We start from the raw sequence: 24,400 nt of genomic DNA on the forward strand, positions 1-24,400 counted from the left end.
TAGATCAACTCCCCAGTCCACACCGTCGACAAGGGAGACACATCTCCACGGCGATAACCAGTATCGAGTTGTAGCACCTCGACATGATCCATTTCGATGCTGTACTTCCCAACTTTGTGACAAATTGGGTCCGGGAATGTGCAGCCAAACAGGTAAATGCTGTCGTTTCCTGTGTACCAGAGGAAAATCAGAGAAAATTCCTATTTTAAGAGTCCTGTTAAAGACTCTTGAAGGGACTAGGTTAAAATTTGATTGTCCAAAAATTGAGTTGGGAAATTATTTAAATAAAAATGTTTGTTGAAATTAATTCGTGTGACATGTCATTTACTGTCGTATGAACATATAAGTATAATATGATTATGATCAACATATTGTCTAATTTAACTGATCCTTAATTTAATCATACTCATTGTCAGTTCAATTATATGACCTGCATAAGTTCAAAGGTATATAGGTGTCAACAAGATAAATGACGTAACTTTTTGAATTTTCTTACGAATCCACAGTTACGAAGGTCGTGAAAACTCTCACCACTTGTTTCCCCTTCGATACTGACCGTTTAGGTTTTTCATTACCTGCGTATGTGTATGACTCATTTCCCGTTTGAAATTCTATTTCTGTGAATGCAAGAATTCACATAAATGAAACAATTGATTGTACATCCGGCATTTAAATATATACATTTCCTTATCTACCCATAATGCCATCACTGTCCTCGACAAATGACTCGCGGCAAATTAAACAAATTGGCCTAGATTACATAAATACATTTTACATTATCATCATAATTTGCAATTAGTACTGCAGACAAGTTAACAAATGACACATCCCAAACTTGTTTACGATATCTGTCCACTTTAAATATCAATTGAATTCGTATTATTCATGGAATAAAACTTATGCACTTATAAGCATATTAACCACATGCAATGCGTGCTAAATAAGAACATACACAAAATATGAACCGTGAAAGATATCACGGTCTTCCCCTGTTTTCCGCGTTCTGTTTTATGCAACATCAATCATCAGTACATTAAAAGTACTCAAAAGCATCAGCTCAAAAAACAATTAACTTTTCCGTGACGTGCAACATGTACACTGCTTATGTGTGTAATATTTGTACATCAAATGAGTCAGTATTTTTCGGTTGATATAATAATTCCTAAATGTATCATTAAATACAATGCTCTCTGACTTTAAATCACAGATTACATTGTCAATGTCAAAATAAATCTGTGCGACATGACGCAGCGAATCGAATAAAAATCGTGACACAGATGAGCAGCACGCATCAGTCGATTTTTTGCGAATTTTGCAACAACCTAGCACAATACAATTTTAACACCATGGCAAAATTTTTCCAAACTATTTTTCTCAGTCTTCTATTCACGATAATTTCCGCTCAAAATGTTATCCCCCCAGAAACTCAGACACAAATTGACGCTCTCGTCGAAGCATTAATGCAGACCGAACACGTGCCAGCCTTTGCCCTATCAATTACCAAGAACAATGGTGAAATCTTGTACAACAAAGGGTACGGATTGCGCGACCGGGAAAAGAATGTTACCGCCGATGCCGACACTTTATTCGGAATCGGCTCCGTTACAAAAAGTTTTACTGCCGTTGTTATCGTGAAATACCTTTCGGAACGGTTTCCGGACTTGGGAGCGTCCGTGCTCGACACGCCGATTCGAGTGCTAGCTCCCAGCTACAATTTCACCCTGGGAGACAAGTACCGGTCGGAGAAGGTGACATTTAAAGACCTCTTGGCACACAGGGTCTGCACTCTGCCGGAATCTGTAGGCATGTGGGTAGAGGCCTACGAAGGGGAAGATGACTTCTATTAGTACGTGCATATATGTATTTACAACTGTAATCAATTTTTCACCGTAAATTAGGAAACAAAATTGCCACCGAATGTTACCGTAACGAGGATTTTTTTTATCAAAAAATTAGTTCTACCTCTGTGGTAAAATTTTTGTGGATGATACAATAACTATGTACATATTGTCGTTCTGCACATATAATGCATCGGCACATCCGCATGCTAGTTGGCATGTTTATGTAAATTCGTTAAATTAATATGTGTTAATATTACAGTAGACAACGCTATGCTCCAGAGTCGTGTGGGTTTAGAGACGGATTTCTCTACAATAATGGACTCATCGGAATGGCAGGACACATTGTGGCTCACATGGCAAATTCTACCTATGAAGAGATGGTAAGAGTAATTCCCTACTGGGATTTGCATAATGGATAAATTCGAACAACACTAACTTTGGTAAATCGCATGCTGAATCAGCATTGCTGATTCATGCCAAAATTTCAGCCATTATGTAAATGCATTTCAATCGAAACTAACGAGGTTTATTATTAAATTTATAGTTGTCCAATCTTCTAATTTCCATTGGAATGAATGACACCACACTGATAAAGCATACCGATGATCATGACAACATGATGAATCGAGCTCTCCCATACATCTGGAAGGGCAATCAACTCATCCGATATAATTCCGAACTCTTAAAGTAAAATTATATTTACACATAACCAATGAAGTTGACGGACCTGTGTCAAGTCCTGTTAAATTAACGTTACACATTTTAAATTCTTAGAAGTGTCGTCTATGCTAACCCGGCCGGTGGCATATTAAGTTCCTCAAACGATATGGCGAAATACATGCAATTTCACCTAAATCGGGGGAAAGTTGGGACCACACAAGTCGTGTCTGAGGTAATTAACCATGAACTTGATAATATATGATCATTTTAATCGATTACACCGACTAAAATAAAAATTTGGATGAATAAACACGCCAAATTCTCAACTAAGGGTATTTATTTATAGGAAGCTATGGGCTGGCTACGAATTCCAGCAAGCTCGATATTCTCCGGAGTCCTAAAAACCGACCAGAATCCCGACGTCCTAATTAACGTCGGAGTTGGATACGGTCTTTGTCTCGGCGTCACAGTTTATGACGGTTATCTGCAAGTTTGGCATAACGGGTATATCCCACCGTTTCAATCCTTGCTCAATACCTATCCACATTTGGGCTTGGGTATCTTTTCCTCGAGCAGTGGTCCTGGTTCACTCACGACCCTTACGCACACCGTCCTACATAACGCTATCTTCCACATATTACAGCGTACGACATGATTTAAGTTAATGTTTTTTATGGCTAGTTTTAACACTATCTAAATAATTGTAGATAATGATACCAGCCAGAAAATTTCGTTCCCAGAGATTTTAGACGCTCTCCCACAAAAGCGTGATAATCAAAGTGTAATCAAAAACCAGGTAAAAAATACTTCTGAAGAGAAACAACAGCAAATTGGTCCCAAAATTTCTCCAGAAGAAGCCCTTGGAACGTTTGGAAGCGGATTTAACGGTAAATTTAATTACAGCAGACTATTTATAATATTTTATCGCCATTTAGTTTTTACTTTATTTTACCCCATTTTTCTAGGTGAGTTCACGATATCGTTTAAAAACAACTCTGCCGGGGTCCCACAACTTCACGTTGAATATGGAAAATGGGGCCTGGCCTGGCTGAATCAAACCTCGCCATCAACATTTGAGCTGATTGAGTGGGATTCCGATTTTTGGATGCTGTTCTGGTCTGACAATCAGGGCGTTATCAATCAAACTTTAGAGTTTGTTGATGCCAACACTATTCGGTACTTGGACAGTGGTAACGAAATTGCGGCACGGTTCATAAGAGATCAAAAAGTTGGTGACTTGCCGGTAATTCCATGGGAGGAGGAGACCTGCAAAAATAAGGGTGTTGTAGAGATAGGCTCATTAATAAGTGTCATTATTTTAGCAATAATTACCAACATGCTCAATTAATTTTAATAATGTATATATGGATATCGTTCGAGAATAACAGGGTATTAAGTTTATGGAATAAAACCTGTTACTACTATAATTTTGATATTTGGCCAAAAATGTGTTCAATAATTGAACAGATTTGTGTAAGCATTCATGTATGTATGTACCAGTGAAAGGGAATGTGCATATGCACTTATGTACATATTTACTTTCAATGTGAGAAATATAACCAGTCATATGTAGTTAGTCATTCATTGGTTCTTATTGAATTAATTAAATCTGACAAAAAAAGTCAAACTAGAAATTAGTTGAAAGTAAGTGCATCCCCGAAACTGATTTCAAAGTATGTCGAAACAGGAGAAGTTTTATTCATCCTTGACGTGAAAAGTATTTCATGGGGAGAATAGCATGAAAGCGAATGCGTGTATTTATATAAGTGACATGCATTCATTTCCATGCAATTTTCAGCCTGGTTTTGCATGGAGTCAATACAGTATTGTATGTGTGTATACGCATTGTATACATTATGTACATACCTACATACATGAAATATATCGCCATTAATCTGAATATGTTATGAACAGTAAAATAAGCACCGCGACAACCTGGTTTATCGTTATATTTCTAGATAAGTATTTTCGGTGTGTAGATTGTGTGTAGATTGCGGCTTCATAATTAACTGATAGCATCGACAAGCATATGTACCTATTGTTTAACCGAAGGATGAGTAAACTTGGAGTGTGAAATTTTAACCAAATCCCGTTTTAATCATAGAATAAGTAATACCATATTATTTAAAAATAATAGTAATAATAATGTCTTCAGACTTGACTCTTCCTCAAACCGACACATGTAAGTAATCCATAGTTTGCGAATAAAAAAATTAAATATAACATACGCAATAAAAAATAACGTAGAATAATGCATTTATTTACTTATATTTCTAGCTACCAAATTTCAAATACCGACAATTGCATATGTACTAGCCATACCAAAACTAAACTCATGGATATGGCGAACTCGTGACCCAAACAATGTGGGGCAAGAAAACAGCTATTTTGCCAAATTTAATGGCCCAGGAATGCAGATCTTGCGAAACGCTTCAAACGACGACCTCAACACAGTAATAATCCTGCTAAACACTTTGGAGAAAGAGCTAGTTTTGAGTGGAAACGAAGATACAGAAAACCAAATACGGTCGACAAAAGTTCTGGTTAAGGCGACATTAAAAATCTGGATTCAAACAAGTCAAGGCAATGCTTCGTATCAAAATCTGAGCGAAATTTTGAGGAAATTTAATCTTATAGAAGAAGCAGGTGAGAAAACCAATTCCTAGGATTTCCTGAAGTGATGGATTATTTATTCAAAAACAAATTTTAGACAGGATTGACAATTGGATAGTTAATTTTCGAAGGTTGAAGGATTTTCATTTGAAAGAAAAAGATGACTTTCTCTGTAAGATTCATAACAAAAAAATATAATTTTCAAAAATTTTAATTGACAGAAACTTCTGTATGTTCGCGGATATATTTGCACATGATAAACGTGTCTTCATAGTGACATCCGAGCATCTGAAACCCATCACCAAAACGCTAAATTTGCCCTCTCTTGACCACTGGTTTCAAACCTTTATTAACTCCCGCGAAGTGTACGGATTGGGAATGCTATTCTTGGAGAATGCTACAGAAGCAGATATAAAACGCGTGCTTGGCATGAACGAGAAGGCGTCGTATGTGGCTCAGTGCACATTAGAAATTTGGATTCAAACCGAAAAATATGAAGCAACCTTTAACAATTTTGTGAGGAACCTTTGGATTCATCGTGGAAATATAAGCCTTGGACCTTGGTCACCACAAAAAAGAGTAATAGGTAAATATTAATAGGTGCATAATGTACTAACTCACTTTTTGCCCGTTTCATCCATCTATGTTGGAGACGCATATATTTATGTACCTTATGTATGTAGGAAATATAGCGGCCAAGAAATGAGATAGCACATAATGCATCTTCAACCACGATATGCAAATTTTTACATATTTAACTCCCCTCTCAAGTATCCTTCTTCCAGAAACCCTGATAGGTCGCAGGGAATACTTGAAGGGTTTAAGTCCACTCGGCAAACCTGAAAATAATCCACTGCCTCCTGCTCCCCCACGTGCCTATTCCTACCTCGAATCGAATTTTGACTTCACTCCAGAAGAACCCATCGGACAAGGTGGTTACGGCAAAGTGTTTAAAACAACGTTTAAAGCTGATAAGAAAATCTACGCTCTGAAATATTTTGGGATGATGGAGTATGAATTTCAAATTTTGAAAATTTTTCCCATGAAAATTTTTGCGTATGAATGTAACCATTTTTTTAATTCTTCAGGGAAGATGAAGACCGCGAATCCGCCGTTTTACAAATGCTCCCCCCACACCCAAACATAATCCGTGTCATAAATTCCTGGACTGAAAGTGACATTGTCCAGTATTTGAATCCCTCCATACCTCCAGGCCCGGAGAAATATCACTTCATTCAAATGGAGTATTGCAGTCAGGGTGACTTAAGGAACTGGCTGAATCACAGAGAGCTTACCCATGAAACAGATGCGGATCAAATATTCCGTCAAATTATCTCCGCCCTTGCACATCTTCATGGCGTCCAGCCTAAAGCTATCATTCATCGGGATGTCAAACCAGAGAATATTTTCATGCAAAAGGATCGTAATATTAAGCTGGGAGATTTTGGCTTATCACGAGAAATTGATAAGTTCGATATGACGAGCAGAACGGGGACTTCGTTCTACAAGGCTCCCGAGCTGGTAAGGAAATGCATATTTCATAATGAAGTCGCCATTATCATTTTGTGTCAGTTAATTATTTTTTACGTTTTTTTAGAGAATTCGACGTGGGAAAACGTACGACGTGTCAGTTGACATCTATGCAACTGGAAAGATTTGCTATGAATTATTTTGCGACAGTTTCAGCGTCAGGTTCGACAAGGATGCGTGGGAGGAAGCAATGGATAAAGTGGAGAAGTTTGACTTTCTTGGAGATTTTGAGGCAAAATGGCCAGAAAAGGTTTATTTTATGCAATTTCCTAAAACTTTCCGTGTTGATAAGCAGGGTGATGACACATATCTAAAATTTGAACAGGTTCCGTTGTTGAAAAGGATGCTGGATCAAAATCCGTCAAATCGACCTAGCGCTGCAACAATTCAGAGCTATTTGAACCGGGAGATAACATCCTTCGAAATTCGAAATTTGCACAAAGTACAAACAATCACCATCAGGAAAGAAAATGCAACATTGTATAATTCTAGTTTTAGGCGTTTTTTTTAATAAAATAAGCCATCAATTCGTTGAAATTAAATGTACTAATTATTTTATAATTTATCTGATTGTGCAGAAGTTATTTAATTACGTACAAATACAAAGTTTGCACATATACAACAAGAAATACGTACGACTTATCAGTAATTGCAGTGTAAACTGGGCCACATATGCATGCAAAACACATCACTTGGTCGCAGTAACTACCAACCAAGGATAAGATCACAGACTAACAAATTCTGCAAAATATTGAAGGATGGTTATGATTCGCAGTAAGCGTAAATATATCATATGTATGTATGTATGAATGTACATAAATATGTATGTTTTGTCGTTAATAACAGATAACAGTATGAAACCTACATAAAATTAAAGCTTAAAAAACATATGTAAAGAATGCTGTCAATTTGCTACATTTTTCGGAATTTTTTTTATTTTCTTGTGCAGATTTCCGAGTAGATTGTGTATAAACTTGAACCAATACTTTAAATATGTAAACTTCATGTACCATAGATAAGATTTAATATAAATATTTATATACATTTCAGCAACTGGTCTTTCATCTTCTGTTGCTTCCACTTTTAACCGGATGACGCTAAAAGGAATGGAAAGTTATAAAATAAAAATCTCACGGTCAATATTGTAACTTCATGTATGTACTTACGAGTCGTGGTTGTTGTGGCTTGTGTGACCGTGCAAGCCCACGAGTTGTGAGGTCGTGGGGTAGGACGATGCGTTGTCGGGCGTGTGTGACGCGTTGGTCGAGGAGTCGTCGATGGAGCTACCGTTGTCGTGGTGGTCGTCGTAGTCGTCGTCGTTGTCGTTGTGGGTGGTGCATTGCACATGCAGGAAATTGAGTACCCGTCCGGTCTGGTGTATGTGAAAGTTTCTCCCACAGTTCGGCATCGACCTGAGAAACAAGGAGAAACCAAATTATACATCGCAAAACTTCATATGTAATTAACATAGTTGAAAAAATTAACTTACGACGACTCAAATTGAAGTCTTCTTCTTGTCCCCGAGTTTCCGAGACGAGGAGGAAACTACAGCAAAGTGCGAGGGCGACGTATGCAGTGATTGACTTCATGTCGGAATTTTGTATGTATGTATGTAGAAGGATAAGTTTGATGTCTTGTGTGGCTGCTGGTTTATGGCTGGATTAATAATTTAATTTTGTGAAGCTGAGGTTTTATAGGGATGCGATGACGTGACGGCGAATATGATTTAGAGGAAGAGATCTAGATTGAAGGGGAAGTTGTTGACTGTTTTTTTTAATTTTGTTTGTGCGTAGACGACAGGATTGTTTAAATTGTGGTAGGTACATACATAAATTATTGTGTAGGGTACGTGCTGTCCAGCATATATTTATTGTTGACATACATATTTAAGTATGCATCAGGTCGTTTTCCGAGAAGTTGAGGAGATCATAGGTCACTGACGCAATTGGAGAGGATTTAATCAGTCTGTGGCTAATTTCTTGAGCTTGATCCATACTAGCTTAATCCGCCTATACATATGTATGAATCAGACTGACGATATTCAACACAATTTGGTAATTATTGGTTGGAAGGACAGATGCGTATTAAATACATGCATACTTTTTTATGTTTTGAGATACATAATGTAAATACATATTTCAAATATTTCATGAAACTCTGTTCCAAAAACTTGTTTGTAGGTCCATTTAATAATTAGTGTCATAGGAAACAATTGAATACTGGTTTTGTAGATTCTTGATCCATCCGTAATTAAATATACGTAAGTACAACATACTTCTCACCTTTACTACAATCTGGAATTGGAATCCATGAGGCAGGAGATTACGTAGTCACATGTTACAGAATAAAACGTGCCTGGAGTCCATTTTAGACATGTAAAGATGGAGAAGCAAGTATCTTAATGTATGTTTGATAGATATCAGCTCATGCCAAATTGGTATAATGTACATGTGTCATGTATACACTTTCATTCGTAATAATGTACCAATTGCATTAATTGGCTACATCTGAAGCTATTGAGAAAATTGGTCAAGTATGTAATTGTCTACGTGGAATGACAAGAAATAAATGATAAATAGTAAGTCGAATCAATACGGAACAGATAAATGCATGGATATTGATTTTACCGGAGTCCATTTGAACGCTTTTAGCTAATAACTACATATGTACATATGTAGGTAGAAATTAGTACTGCAGTCACTAATTAAGTTCGTAGTAGATGTAGGTACATATAATACCTGCTACGTTATGTGTAAATCGTCATCAAAAAATAAAATATGTTTAGATGTACGTATATTTAGATACGTACATACAGACCTTTGTACTCTGTCGCAAATATGTATCTGTGCATCATTAGGTCAAAGGACTAATTCATTTTGCTGGGGTTGAATTTAGTCATTTTGTGGATTCTTTCCTCATTTCTTGACTAAACCGTTATAAGAATATATCTGTACATATTTACATATATACATATATACATACATACATATAAACATGTAAAACTCTACAAGAAATGTGTACATAAGTACATATGTACATACATGGATTATATTACGGCGCTTGGTCGTTTAGCTTTTTCGAACTAAATTTATGTATTATGATTTCATGGAAAGAACAATAATAAATACCATATTTATGATATATGTATTATATATTATGACGTAGGGATAAATAATGTATGTTGCTGCATATGATAATTGCCAATAAATAAATGAAATTTCTGTATCCTACATATAATACCTTGTGACCAATTAAATGTAATCATACCCTATTTCAATCTACTTAATTGGAAAAAACACTTACTTATTACTCCACCCAACCAGTATGAATCAATCACAAATTACCTTCATACACTTTCCTCCAGCTCAGTTATCCACATATCATGGCATCTACAACATCCTTCCTCTACTTTCCCCAAGCACTCGGCTACGTCCCACTTTCTCCGGAAAATTTTCCCTTAAATAAAACTAAAAACAAGAAATCAGACATTTCGAATTTTCGAAAAATCAGGAATCTCTGCGTGCAGTTTCTCCCCCCACTTCTCTACTCGTTCCTAGCACTCTCCGTAGTTCTCACTTTTATTTATCGCAACAGAAATTCATCCACTCCTGACCTCGTTTCCCTCCTAAAACAAAGAGGCACATATTATTTTGTCCTCTCTTTCAAAGCAGCATGTCACCTGTATTGTGCAACATACATAAAATTGGACATGTTATATGAGAGGAAGAAAATTGCAAAATTCTATGCAAATTTTTTCGCCCTCCTGAAAGACGTTAGGTGTCAAAATAACCGATATTTTTCCCGTTTTGTAGCCGAGTTTGTTATCTTTATTTGCACAATTACCTTCTGGACTCTCGAAATGTTTTACTACATGAGAACTTCTATAAGAGCTACCCCTCAATACGCATATCTCGTCGGGGTGCCAGCAACGCTGGGATATTTTCACTCCACTTTTACATTTCTGCAAGCATTCTTCCTTATTTGGTATTTGGAAGTGTTAAAACTCATACAAACCCGAATCCAGGTTCAATTTGAATTAAGGGAGATTAAAAAACCCTGCCTAAATTTTCCTGGCATTAATGACTTGCAAAATTTACGCGAAGAGAAACCATATTTGGACCTTTATTTTAAGGAAGAAGACACAAAATCGGAGATGGTTGCACAAGCGCAAGATTTACAGAGTTTGCTGCTCCTGTACAACAAGGTTCGATTACAAGGGAAAGAATTTAGCAAGCTGTTCGGCTGCTGGATAACCCTGGACATTGGACATAGCGTATTAAGGATAATCTTTTCTGCGTACTTTATTGCGTCGATTATTTCAAAAAGGGATCCATCTTTTTCGCAAATTGTTCAGAATTTCTTAACCGTGCTTGTGTACTCTTACTTGTTGTACATGGTGGCTAAACGGGGGTCTCAGATAGACGAGGAAAGTCGGGAAGTTGCAAAGGATTTGGAATATTTACTGGAAATGGAAAAATTTCATATTCCACGGGTATTTGAATAATTGCGTTCTCTGCATTTTCTTTGTATGCAAAATACACAAATCAAAATTTGTAATTAAAATTTTACAGGATAGAAACTTACAATTAGAAAGGATTCAGATAACGACGAAATTCATGAATTTGGATTTACGAATTCTCACACCGGTAATAATTGAACTAATTTTATTTAACTAACTAAATTTAAATTGACATCAAATTGATTGGTGATATTATTATTTTTCCACAGATTCTCGCCACCATCACAACTAATTTATTGGTTCTTATACAATTTCATAGCAGTAGTGCTCGCAGCTGCCCAAATGGGACAGATTAAGAAATGTGGAAATTTGATACTTGTGCTTGTGTTTATTGTGTACTTGACAAGTGTCTTATTTTAGCAATTCATTCGTTTCATAAATGTAATAGATAAATAAATGTGTTTTACTTTATGGTGTAACTACTTTTCAATTTATTAGAGTTGATATATATATATATATATATTCATACATATATTGTAATATATATATTCTTAAGTGTGCTAATTAATTCTGATTTTCTGCTGCTACCTAAATTATGCTTTTCTCCAACTACAGAAAAATACATAAATCGCAAAGGTTTACATACTTATTTTACAGTACAAAAAAATGTAGTGATCATTATCTCTGCGTTTTATTGGAAATCGATTTTGCAATAAATCTTAATTGCACACAATTTACTAGCACAAGGGAGAAAGTAGGTAACGAAGTAAGTATATTTAGTCCTTGAATTACCAAGCAGGTGAATATTTACTATAATAATTGGGGGCTATGATTTAATTCTACATATGTGCTTGCTTGCAGTGCCACGTGGGGGTGATAAAATAATTATCGTGTTGATGTTGTATCTACATTCTGGTGGATACCATTTGAAATACTTAGCAACCTCAGAGAAGTTGAAAAATGAGCTGAATTACTGCTTTAAAATTTATGGAAAGGTTGGGGAGGATTATTTTCCGGATAATGCATGTGCAAGTAATGTGACCTCTACATGCATGTACTTTTGACACCTGTATTTACATTTAACGTGAAGAAACACTTGATTATCACGAACTTGTATAAAAGTTTACACTCTAAATACGCTGTTATAAAATAACTGTTTAGGTAAAAATAATTGTCCATTAAATTATTCAAAATTTTCTCCCCTCTATGAAAAAATTGATGCCAAAATTAGAGTACAGTCTGGAAATCTCCTAGAAACTTTTAAATATTAGCATATTTATGTATTCGGCGACAAATTTATTGCCACCTTGATTTGAGTGTGCATACTATATGCTACGTAAAGAACGTCCGGGAATGAATGGGAATGCGCGCTCTAGCGAGTATATTGACAAATCAATAAACCCGCGAACTATAATAATTTAAATTTCTGAAAGCCCACTTCATTAGGGTCAATTTGGTATATCACTCTTAAATTTCAAAAATGGATAAGGGTAGAAGAAGCTTGTTTGAAAGGGAGCTGTTAGCAAAACGAGTGATGGAGTTCTACAACACGACAGCCAACCGAGACTCCAAGGTGACCTGGAACTTTTTTAAGCAGGAAGGAATTCCAAGTTCAAATGTGTATTCCTACATAAAAAAGTTCAAGGATTCCGAAAATGTGCAATTCAAGAAGCCAGCTGGTCGTCCGGCGAAGCTAGCGACCACTCGAGTGAAAAATAGAATTGAAAAAATTTTCAAAACCAAGCCATCAACGTCAGTAGCTGTAGCTGCCAGGAAAGTCAAAATTTCCAAAAGCTACCTGGGGGAAATTAAGGTCCATAAATTAGGAATCAAAGCAAGGACCAAAAAACCTGCACCAAATTACAAGCCCGTACAAGAAAGTCGGATCAAGGATTGCTGTCAAAAATTGTTGAAGAAAATGCGTGGAAAAGTAGTGATCCTGGATGACGAAACGTATGTTCCGGTTGACCCTTCAAATCTTCCAGGGCGTCATTTTTTTCATAGCTCGGATCCCTCTGAAGTGGCTTATGAAGAAAAAGTACGAAAAAAAGACAAATTTCCAAAGAAATATTGCATTTGGCAATGCATCTCCAGTCACGGACATGTATCAGACCCGGTAGTTCTCGAAGGGAATATCAATCAAGATATTTATCTGAAAAATTGCGTCAAGGCTGGATTGGAAGCATTTATTAATAGGTTTCACAAAAATGATAAAGTTTTGTTTTGGCCTGACCTCGCCACTTGTCACTATGCAAAGAAAGTGACCGAGTACCTCAGAAAGAAAAATATTGATTTCGTACCAAAAGATATCAACCCACCTAATGTACCCCAACTCCGCCCAATCGAAAAATTCTGGGCACGTTCTAAGTCAGTATACTCCCGGCTTCAAGATGTGCCTGACACCTTTCAAAAATTCAAAGGACGATGGAAGAAAATCACCTCGGAAGTGGCAAAAACTTCGGGAAAAAATTTAATGAAAAATCTTCGCAAGAAAATCGAACTAGTCGCCAACGGGGGTGTGGCGGCCTTAGCTATTAATTAAATTATGTAGGTACGTATTTGGTATTATACATATGCAAAAAGTTTAAAATTCCGATAACTCATTGTGATTTTATGACCACATTTTCAGACCATTCCCATTCATTCCCGGACGTTCTTTAAATAGATAAGTTTCATTCTCATCCATCGGCCTTGATTGTGTTTTTATAATTATGTCACCGTTCTTAGGCACTATTTCATATTTATTTGCAATTCTCTGTACAAAACAACTTCACCTCGTCAGATTGTTGATTGATTCCATCCTCAACTTTGACAATTCATGGGTTCGTTGTTGAAAACAAGAATTTTAAGAGATAATTAACACAACTCATATGTGATTCTAAGTTAGCTTTCACAAAGTTTGGTATTTATCCAAGCTATGATTTCTAATTGCATGTATCCAAAACTGTGACATTCCAATCGCGTGGAATGGAAAATGGCATACCTTAATTATCCAGCAGTTTCCATTGCATAGATACTTCAGCATGTCACGATTGAAGCTAGAGGTGTGTAAACAAATGCAAATAGCACAGCTTCGAGGAACAACTTGGAAGAATTTTGGCAGCTCCACTTATTTGTAACACTGTGATTTCCGACAATAAACTAATCAAGCCAGGAAAATGCAGGATGCTGGAGCATTAAGGAAACGCCGGAAGAGAAATTTAACAAAGGTGAGCAAGCCAATTACCACAGAAATTATTTGTAAAACGTGTACGTACGTCAACGTGTTATTTCGCATATAAATTCATTTAGCAATTAACATGCAAAAAGTTTAGTTAAATATGCATGTAGAAATGTGCTGGGCAAATTTGCATGGTGTATTGCATGGTATAAAATTTTACGAAATATCGAAAAATTTCGCAAAACTTGCTAGAGTTATGTACATATTTTGCTGTGCCCAAGATTTCCGAGATTTTTGAGCTACCAAGGTTTTTATGTTTCACAGTCGTTAGTACGTATGAATTTCTGAATATCTTTCAAAAACAGGTCGATGGCCTCGGAATTAAGCAGTACACTCGGGATAACGACCAATTTAATATTCACAACCTTTTCGAAACGTATTCAGAAAACGATGATACTTTTATGATTAAAATTTCAAATTATTCTGGAGGAGTCCGACGAACTCAAGACATCGAGTCTTCAGGTATACATTTTTCCATATGATTTTGTTCAGACATTTAGAAGCACCAATAAAATTATGACTTTCCATTAATTTGCATACCACAATTTCATGCATTATTAGCCGGTGACATCGCATCCGTCCTAGAACTAAGGAACGAAACAGCCCCCGAACGACCCGTGCTTCTCAGCAGTAGCGTCTTATTTCGTCTAAAATGCATCCTAAGACTGGGAATCTGCACGTTTTGTTTTCCATGGACGTGGAATGAGAAAACGAATCAAATCGAGAAATGGGGACAAAGACCGCAGCAAGTTTGGAAAATAGTGTACATTTTCTTCCTCGTAATAACCTGTGGAATTACGGTTTTCCAATTCTACTCGTTCTTTGAAAGAGTTCAGGTGGATGAGGACGGAGGATATCGACCTGTCTTCCAAAACTCATTCGCCATCCTAAAGTGTCTTTTCACCCTGTCGTTAAATTCGTGCCTGATTTTTCATAGAGAACAAATACGAATTTATATCAATACTTTGCTAAACTCAAATCGGGTGCTGGTCGGTAAGTAAAAATAATTGCAAATAAGCTTTCCCTAAAATTTAATGCATACTCGCGGCACGCAATTTTTGAGGGCACGTTTGGGATTCGTTGATATGAAACTCGTCACTGTTTTTGGATTTTTTGCACGATTTATCTACTCGCATTGGAAATTTAACAACTCGATTCTTGACGTTAAATAAAATTGTGTGGCAATTAATTTCAACGATTAAGGATTTTTAGTGTAAAATTTGCATTCGATTTTTGTAATTATGTAGGTTCCTTTGTTCTTTTTTTCGACGTTTCTGAACATACGAAAGTTAGTTGCTCAATTTTTTATATTAGAATTCTAGTTATATTTTGTAAATGGATTTTTTTAATGCCAAATTTTTATTCTACTTTTTAAAAATAATTCTGCAACAATAATTCTGAGATATATGTATTTCTCTTATCGCCTACCCACATCACATTTTTTTGTTTTTGCTTAAAAACATAAGAATAATCACACTGTTTTACGATTTTTTTACAGAAAAGTACGTTGTCAACCTGACTGAATACAAAGAACGGGGTGGAGCTCTCTTGAACATTTCCGTGTGGACCAATATGATCCAGGTGGGAATATACGTGTGCAATTTCCTCGCAACGCCAAACGCTCCGTGGTATCTGTACAGCTACATTTACACCGAAGATAATCCATGGTACTGGCTGCTACCCGGGGCCTTTCAGGAATTCGTTATGGGGGGCCAACTGATCGCAATATTTTTGCTAATTGGCTGGATCAACGTGGCTCACTGCATAAGTGTCGAATTCTGGCTGCAGGAAGCACAGTAAGTAATATACGTAGGTGTTTTATTATTAATTTTCAAAAGGTATGTTCCGCACTGTTTCTGACCAAAATTGTGATGAAATAACAAACTTCAAATACATTTAGGAGGCTGTGATTTTTTTCAGTTCTTAAGGTTAACGTCAACACTAGCAATAAATCGGCAAACTTTACCTCGACGGAAAAAATGCTAGATTTGCAAATTAAATATCGTAGTGTGATTTAATTTTTAATGCTGGATAGGCAATACGTGTCGCAGATTTATGGTTGAATGCTTAAAATGTACAATGAAAACTGCCCAACACGAAACACAAATTCAATTGGGTCAATAATTTTTAATTATGGCGAAACGAGGTCTCGGGCAAAAAGTCGCAAGGACGCTCAAAATCCGCTTCTTCCACAGAAAGGCTCCGGAAACTAGAGGAACCAATAATGAGAGATCCGCGATTGAAACTGTCCTATATAGCAGATGAGATGGGTGTTCCAAAACCAGCAATTTGTTCCATGTTAACTGAAGACTTAGGTATGAAAATGGTTTCCGTCCGTTGAGTATCAAAATTGCTTTCGGCATCTCACAAACAGGATCGAGTCGACTTTTGCAATGCAAATTTTAACCTATTAAATGAAAACTGGAACCTGCTCAATATTTTATTGGCTGCATATGGTACTTGGGTTTACTATTATGACCCGGTGACCAAATAATAATTCCCTCATTGGAAGCTCGAGGGGTTGCCACCGCCCGTGAATTGAAAAGTGCAAAAATCTGTCAAAAAAATTGATGATGACCATTTTCAAGGATACCAAAGGTCCCCTCCTTATAAAATTTATTGCTGGAAATACTGCAATAAATGGGGCCGTGTATGCAGGAACCCCGAAGGAGCTGCGTCCTCCGGTTGAAAAGAAACGTGGGGTCAAAATAAAGAGTTGGCCTTTTTTTAGACGACAACGCGCCACCTAATACCTGGCTTTTTGCGAGGGTTAGTGCAGACGAAAATCGCTTTACCTGCACAAACCACGCCCCGTGCAGTCCAGACTTGTCCCTTAGTGATTATTATTCGTTTCGAAACTTAAAGAAAAACATCAGGGGAAAACGGTTTTCGGATGATAATGAAATCAAGTCGTAAATTTTGGCATATTTTCGAGGTAAATTTTAATGAGTTATTGCTAGTGTTAATGTTAACCTACAGAACTGAAAAAAATCACAGCATCCTAAAAGTATTTGAAGTTTGTTATTTCATCAAAAGTTTGGTCAGAAACAGTGCGGAACATACCTTTTGAAAATTAATAATAAAACACCCACGTACATATGTATGTATGTACATATTTGTTTAAATTGGGTATACTCACGACAAAACTCGGATATTTCGCAAATCTTAACATAAGGACGTAGACATGCGAAATTTGATGTAATTTTGTAAAATGTTTGCTTGAATACAATGCGATTTTTAAGGAAATTTACCTAGCAAATAGACATTCTCAAGATTATTTCACAAACTTAAATATTATCTCCATTACGAGTGATAGAAAATTCATGGAAACTAAATAAAAATAATAAGAGAATTCACGCAGTCTTTTGTAACTTTGTAAAATCCGTAAATTTTGTGAAATAATTTTACAAATTTTTACATAAAAGAAGCTCCCTGGTAAAGTCGCAAAAATTCGTAAACTAATTTCCCTTGGAAATAATTGTAAAAGTTCATGTAAAAGTTTACGATTTTTACGGATTTTACAAAGTTACCAAGAACTGCGTGAATTGGCTCAAAATAATAGGCTTTCGTTATCGTTTTGCGAAATTTGCGAAGTAATTTTTCCCTCGCAGCCTAAATTTTTTGATCGTCGCCAATTTTTTCTATAATCCCAACCCATTTATTTTTAACGTTTACTAAATCTCATTTTAGCAAAAATTACGACTCTACCTGGACAACTGAAGAATTACGTGACTCTGTCAAATCAATGGAGACATACAGATCTCTCCAACTCCTCAACATTATATTCAACCATTCCATGGCTCCGTTGGGAATCCCTGTCGCTAAATTTGTCAATTGGACTGCAATCGTTCCCTGTTTCTATGTCCTGCTTAGATCCATGAATAGCAAATTTATGGATGAATTTCCAGGTGTGCTCACATACCCGCTGAGCGTCATAGACTGTGTCACCCATGCGTATGGAATGCTGCAAATTTCATCCGAAATGCAAGGCATGTCTGAAAGTTATCTCACTTCCTGGAGTGCGACGGGAAATTTTGACCTTCGAAGGGTCCTCGTTTCCTGCCCCACGCTGAAAATAGGCGTCGCAGGTTTCTACAAGATCTCAGTTTCGACAACAGTTACGTTTTTTAGGTCGATTATCGAGTACACGGTCAACTGCATTGTGACATTTAAGTAAATGTAAAGAAATATCCGAAAATTCTTAAGATGCTGAAATAAATTTACTGCCCGTACTTATGAGACAAGCCATATTTTGTATTTATTTTAAGAGTGTTTTTATTCCATTCAACAAAAATTGGTGCCTTTTTTCACAATTTTTTAACTTGTAACATTTTGCAAAATTTATTTACAGATAGACATCGTAATTTTACATATTTACTTATAGCGTATTCATGTCAACCTTGGCATATCTCGAGAATTGAATAACAGAACTCGCGAAGTTTACGAAATTTGGCATGTTTCTAGTGTTTTACAAAGATTATTTCGCACACTCATCCTTATGCCTTAGAAATTGGAAATAAAATAAAAATAGGAAAACATAAATTTTGTACAGATTTGCGAAATTATATTTTGCGACACAAAATTTTTGAGCTTAGTAAGTTTACTAAATGGGTTATCGTGTCTTGAGCACTCTCATGAATTAAATACTTCACTCCTCCACCCGATTGACTTCCACCCCTGATAAGCAAAACGAGCTGTCCATCATCCTCTGATACACTGCGACATCAGTCCTGTCCACCATTGTACTTAACGCCCCCACCATCGCTCTCCTCAGCACGTGACCTCTCTCCACAGAATGCGTCGCAATTATCGTTTGATCAATCGCCATGTGATTATTCACGACACATTTCGCCATTTCGTCTGGGGACGCACCTCCTTGCGCGGCACGTAACGTTTCCCACACGGCATCAACGACATCTCGACATCGAGTCACGATCTCTTTGGGAAACTCATTTCCCGCTATGAGTGTCACAACTTGCCCCCAGAATCCCTCCATGACCACGCTGCTTTGCAGATGTACCTCCGATGTGACAAATTTCCTTAAACGACCCGACTTGGAGGGACGGTCGTCCCGATACAAACACCTGTTTACGACCCAATCCCCAATAACTGCGCAATGCTTACACTCTCCCGACGTGTACGGGCTGAGGGACGTCATTTTGTGGGTGGGCACCCAATTTTCGTGATGCAGTGCTGCTTGTTTCCCCGTGTCGGCAATTTTCCCCGTTATAAAAGCTCCATGTCGTGCTTTCTTTGTCAAAGCGGCGTAAAATGGATCCGTCATTTCGTGAGTTTCTGCCAAGTGGGTCACCACCCGGTAATGCGGTACGATGGAGAACCATGCAACCGACCCGATCGCCATGTCCGTACCGTAGTCATGACTGGCGTCGCCTGCGCCACAATTGCATGCGGCGACCTCATCCACCGTGGAAGCACACACGTCAGCATAGTCAATAACGGCGGGAAGCCCGCCATATCTTCCCGCTAGATGGACCTCGTTGAATGGCTCCTCTGCAAAAATGTCGTTGTGGACGTCGGCCAACTCATTGTATCGGATAATAGTTTCTATAGCTTTTTTGATCTCGTGACATTGCGATGTTCCAATTGGTGCATACTTGTCCGTGATGGGAACCCCGTGATCATCTTGGTAGAGGAGCGGGAGTTTGAAATAAATCGGGAGCGCGCCATCCCACCAGCGGTTCTCCATGTATTCTAACGGGGTGGGATGAGACGGGGAAATGGATAAAGTGGGATCTTTTTCGTATTGGTCGACTAGCTCCATCTTGCGGGAGAGGAATGCGCATGTTGTGATAACTTCGTCCACCCCAGACGCCCATTTGGCCCCTTTGACTTTCAGACTGTCCAACATGGCCGTCATATACGCCTCCTTTCCTCCCATGCAGGGATCATCTAACGCTCCGACGTAATCTATGCAGGTCGTGAGACACATCGCGGAGGCGGAAACGGTCAAATTTTTGACGGAGAATCCCCTCAAGTAGAGGAAGAGGTAGATCGAGGTGTAATAATCTCGTGCAGCGCGAGCCTGAATGTCTAAGAGGTCCGTGACCCCCATTTGTTTGTAGTTCCTGACCAGGTCACCAGCCTCGGAACCTTTCCGTAACTTGGCGGGGAACGGGGTAAATTGAAACGATTTTTCGGATACGAGGCCTAACCTTTTCTTCTCAACGGTGTAAGAGCGTAGGATGCTTTTCAGGGTTGATTCCAGCCTCGTGCTACGGAAAATGTGGCGACGTTTCCAGGCTTCTTGGACGAGCTGGTGGGCTTCGGCCAACCCTACGTCTGGGTCAAGGGTCATGCTTGGCTTTCCGTAAGGTGTGTAAAAAGGTTGGTCGAGCTGGACGCCGGAATCGTGGGGCAGTTTTACGGATCGTAATTCCTTCATGACGTCGGAGAAAGTATGGCTTAATTGGTCTAAGGTCCAGGAAGCGTCATTTTGTAGGTCGGAAGCTCCCGGCAGAATTGTCGTTTCTCCCAAAATTTGTGCTTGATTCTGAAACTCCTCCCAGATTTTGTCATAGTGCGGTTTATGAGGGAGGAATGATGACATAGCTAAATAGCGAGCGACAAATGCTGGAATAAATAAATGCAGATGTAACTGTTGCTAAAACCTTGAAAATTATGTACATAGGAACTGAACCCCGGATATGCTAATTATTAAAATGATTTACGAATGAATTTACTTACGTACCAATTTCCTAAATTGTGTAAGCGGATGTGAAAGATGTAAATCGAACGGCACCGGACGCAGGTCAGGAACAGACAAGTTTGTAATAAACACCTCTCACGAGATTTTATATGCGTGATTCTTCGTGAGGAATTAAGACGGCGCAATAATCCTCACCGATAAGGAAAGTCTGGACAATATCGTTTGGAATTTTTTTCTGGAGACTGCGACTGAAATCATAAAATCATCCGTACAGGGTCGTCCATTCAGTACGATGTTGAATTAATTCAATCCATCACTGTGTAACTCGAGCTTTCTTTATCTGCGTAATTTTTAGAAGGTACGAAATAATGAGATTTAAGCACCATGTTGACTCGAATAGAAGCTTACTTCTGTACATAAATGTGAAATACGAGTACATAATTTGTGAATGAGGTTGTGCAATTGGTCGTAAATTGTAAATGATCCAAGGCACCTACATATTTGCACGCGGCTTCATAAATGTGTAACATGTAGGCTCCATTCTTCCATTCCAGGTACTTATGTAAATGTTCTCCATTTGGATTCCAATTTTAATACTTACTAAACTCAATTTATCCAATTTTTTAATACGCACATGACTCAGATCTCTAATTTTTTTAGCAATAACCATATTTATGTGCCGTGAACGTCTAGAATGTGTGTAGAAATATGTAAATCGAAACCAATGAAAGTATATACCGTAAATACCTCTATTTATAGCCCTATTCTAATTATGTATAACCGATCTCCAAATATAGCCAGGTCAAGAGGGCAAGATTTCAAAATTATAGCTGGGTCTCTAATTATGGCCTGTCTTGTCCGCTATGTCGTGGTTCATATGTAGCTATCATCAAACAAAAATGCTAAACATTCAGTTAATCAAAGATTAGCGTCAAAATTTCCAAAAATATTAATTTCATTTTAATAAGAATGCACCTTGACAACAAATTTTAAAAAACTACTAAACATAGTTTAAAGACGTAGATTTAAACTAAATGTTGTACTGTTGGCATATCTTGCTAAATAATTAAACTAAAATTGAGTCAACATTAATCATACGTAATTTCGTAATGTCTAAAATTAGGGTAGGACAAAATTTAGCCCGGTTTCTAATTGTAACCGGGTCTGTGATACGTAGTTTTGGATGGTGTGTGGATGATGCCACCCCATCAATCGCACCCCGGCTAACGCACCCCACCATTGCCACCCCGAGAATAATGCCACCCCCGAGCAATCGCACCCGAGTAATCGCACCCCTGTAGATGCTACCCCTTATCAATCGCACCCCTAGGAGTATCCCACCCCCGATTTTGTGAGATTTTGACAAATTTTCAGGACAAATAAATGAGTGTAAGTATGCGATATGTTGCTGAATTTATTGGGGTTGTAAAACAATACTAGGATTATCTCATGAGTGAGATTTTGAGTTACCGTCATCGTTTTTAAATAAACTGCGGCAACGCAGGGTACACAAGTAGCGCAAAAATACTGAGAATGCGATACAAAACAAAGGAAATATAGATTTCCGAATCTTAATTATTTAAAAATATTAAAATAATTTAGATTTCTTCATTTATGTGTAGCCACTCTGAAAAATCATGCATCTTACATGTTTACTGCTTTACCAATCTTAATTAATCAATCAATCTTGCTGTTTTACATGTCCTACATGTTAGATTCAATTTTTCGAAAAATCTCATTTTGCCCCAACCACACCCCCTGTGTGTCAGGGGGTCTGGCACAGCTCGGGAACACTTAATTCAACTCAACTTAATTCATGAAGGACTTACATATTAATCCTGCTACTAGTAAAAATAAAGCAAACGCGTAGTACATATGTACATATTGCTTTCTTAATGCTTCCCTAATGCGTGCAATTTATTCAAATATCACCAGGCTTAATAAATTAAATTCATAGTTCGACAAAAAATCTATAAAAAAATAAAATCTCCGTAAAAATTGAAACACGTGTTTCAACGAAAATAAATCTCAGTAAAAATTCAAATATCGTCAAAATATAAACAATTAGGTCTACAAATTAATCAGTTCTAAGGGGTGGCATCTACAGGGGGGCGATTACTCGGGTGCGATTGCTCGGGGGTGGCATTATCCTCGGGGTGGCAATGATGGGGTGCGATTGATGGGGTGGCATCATCCGCATATTAGCCCTTATTATTATATATTATATTTGGATATTAGCCCCGGCTATAAATAAAGTATTTACGGTATGTACTTAGCAATATATGATTCACTCGAAATATAATTCTCTCCTTCAATTTCAAGTTCATATGTACATTTTAAACAAACGCAGAAAATTTTCCAACAGATAAATATTAAAATGTTATTTAGCACGTGCAAAAATGCTGCACGTTTAATACATGTTACACGCATTAAATTATTTATGCGGTTGTAATCTAAAGTTCTACTTTCCTCAATGGCGCAAACATTCTTTTGTATATTGTATATAGGTACATATGTAGGTAGTTTAATTAAAAGAACATTTATTGTCTTTCACAATGGAAAATTTCGAAATTCCTGAGCTATTTAACACAAAGTGGAAAAACATGAATGGAGTTAACTACGAAATAAACGTATTCCATTGATCATTTAAAATTAAAAATGCTCCTCATGTCTTCCAGAGTATGCAAAAAGGCGCCTTTTTGGGAAAAAATTCATGCCTTTTTGCCGTTTTGCCCGTTTCAATGCCGAATTGCCTTTTTGCGTGCCTTTTTGCCCGTTTGATGCCTTTTTGCCTTTTTCCGTATGTTTACATTGGGCATTGCCTGGACCATTTTACAAACTTCACTATGCACGAGAAAGTACCAATAACAGTGTAATTGGGTTTATATTTCGGTTTTCTGTATGTAAATCGTTACCAACCTTACACTTCTAAACAACTAGCCCACAACATTATTTCCTGACGCACTCATGATAATTACGAGTGTTTGTGAATATTTGTACACCTGTCCAAATCCTGTCCCTGTACAAATCCTGCGAACTGTGAAAGATTACAACTAATGACTCACAAATCATGGGAGCGTATTATCACATTGCCCCGATTTTACCAAAAAGGCAAAAAGGCATTTCGGGCAATCGGGCATGGGCAAAATTCACGTGCCTAATAGGCAAAAAGGCATTTCAGGCACGGCATGCCTTTTTGCCCTACGATAAGTAGTCTACGGATCTACGGTAAGTAGTCTTAAAAAATCAAACTTGTTTCTAATTTAGTCGCTAATTTTTATTTGAAAAGTGAAATTTTTATTGTTTAAGGGTAGATAGCCGTCGTATTTTGGTCAATTTTGGATATTTTCCACATACTTTCAATCCTGTGTTTTAATTAATTTTTAGCTGGTAAAGGCAACGATGACGCA

General features: G+C 37.4%; 5 protein-coding genes across 5 annotated transcripts; 4 read left to right on the top strand and 1 right to left on the bottom strand.

Moving 5' to 3' along the window:
* The first annotated feature begins 1,278 nt into the window (after nt 1–1,278).
* LOC110857720 lies at nt 1,279–3,936 on the top strand. The gene is made up of 7 exons (XM_022106332.2): nt 1,279–1,846; nt 2,101–2,221; nt 2,386–2,528; nt 2,616–2,733; nt 2,848–3,145; nt 3,209–3,388; nt 3,467–3,936. The coding sequence occupies exons 1-7, from the start codon at nt 1,347–1,349 to the stop codon at nt 3,847–3,849; spliced, it is 1,743 nt and encodes a 580-aa protein (XP_021962024.1). The 5' UTR covers nt 1,279–1,346; the 3' UTR covers nt 3,850–3,936.
* Nucleotides 3,937–4,184: 248 nt separating this feature from the next.
* On the top strand, nt 4,185–7,209 carry LOC110857721 (probable serine/threonine-protein kinase DDB_G0280717). Its single transcript, XM_035858057.1, has 8 exons — nt 4,185–4,683; nt 4,779–5,147; nt 5,212–5,286; nt 5,389–5,700; nt 5,900–6,125; nt 6,203–6,635; nt 6,712–6,894; nt 6,970–7,209. Exons 1-8 carry the CDS (start codon nt 4,647–4,649, stop codon nt 7,153–7,155), a joined length of 1,821 nt encoding a protein of 606 aa, XP_035713950.1. The 5' UTR covers nt 4,185–4,646; the 3' UTR covers nt 7,156–7,209.
* A 348-nt stretch (nt 7,210–7,557) lies between these two features.
* Nucleotides 7,558–8,320, bottom strand: LOC110857793 (salivary glue protein Sgs-3). The gene is made up of 3 exons (XM_022106404.2): nt 8,134–8,320; nt 7,811–8,056; nt 7,558–7,741 (listed from the first exon to the last, which is right to left on the bottom strand). The coding sequence occupies exons 1-3, from the start codon at nt 8,231–8,233 to the stop codon at nt 7,728–7,730; spliced, it is 360 nt and encodes a 119-aa protein (XP_021962096.1). The 5' UTR covers nt 8,234–8,320; the 3' UTR covers nt 7,558–7,727.
* Nucleotides 8,321–10,034: 1,714 nt separating this feature from the next.
* LOC118438250 lies at nt 10,035–11,563 on the top strand. The gene is made up of 3 exons (XM_035858163.1): nt 10,035–11,136; nt 11,216–11,290; nt 11,373–11,563. The coding sequence occupies exons 1-3, from the start codon at nt 10,354–10,356 to the stop codon at nt 11,457–11,459; spliced, it is 945 nt and encodes a 314-aa protein (XP_035714056.1). The 5' UTR covers nt 10,035–10,353; the 3' UTR covers nt 11,460–11,563.
* Nucleotides 11,564–15,856: 4,293 nt separating this feature from the next.
* LOC118438318 lies at nt 15,857–18,541 on the top strand. Its single transcript, XM_035858279.1, has 2 exons — nt 15,857–16,119; nt 18,014–18,541. Exons 1-2 carry the CDS (start codon nt 15,896–15,898, stop codon nt 18,498–18,500), a joined length of 711 nt encoding a protein of 236 aa, XP_035714172.1. The 5' UTR covers nt 15,857–15,895; the 3' UTR covers nt 18,501–18,541.
* The last annotated feature ends 5,859 nt before the right edge of the window (nt 18,542–24,400 follow it).

This window comes from Folsomia candida, unplaced genomic scaffold, assembly GCF_002217175.1.
Source record: "Folsomia candida strain VU population unplaced genomic scaffold, ASM221717v1 Fcan01_Sc019, whole genome shotgun sequence".
NCBI classification, from domain to species: Eukaryota; Metazoa; Arthropoda; class Collembola; order Entomobryomorpha; family Isotomidae; genus Folsomia; species Folsomia candida.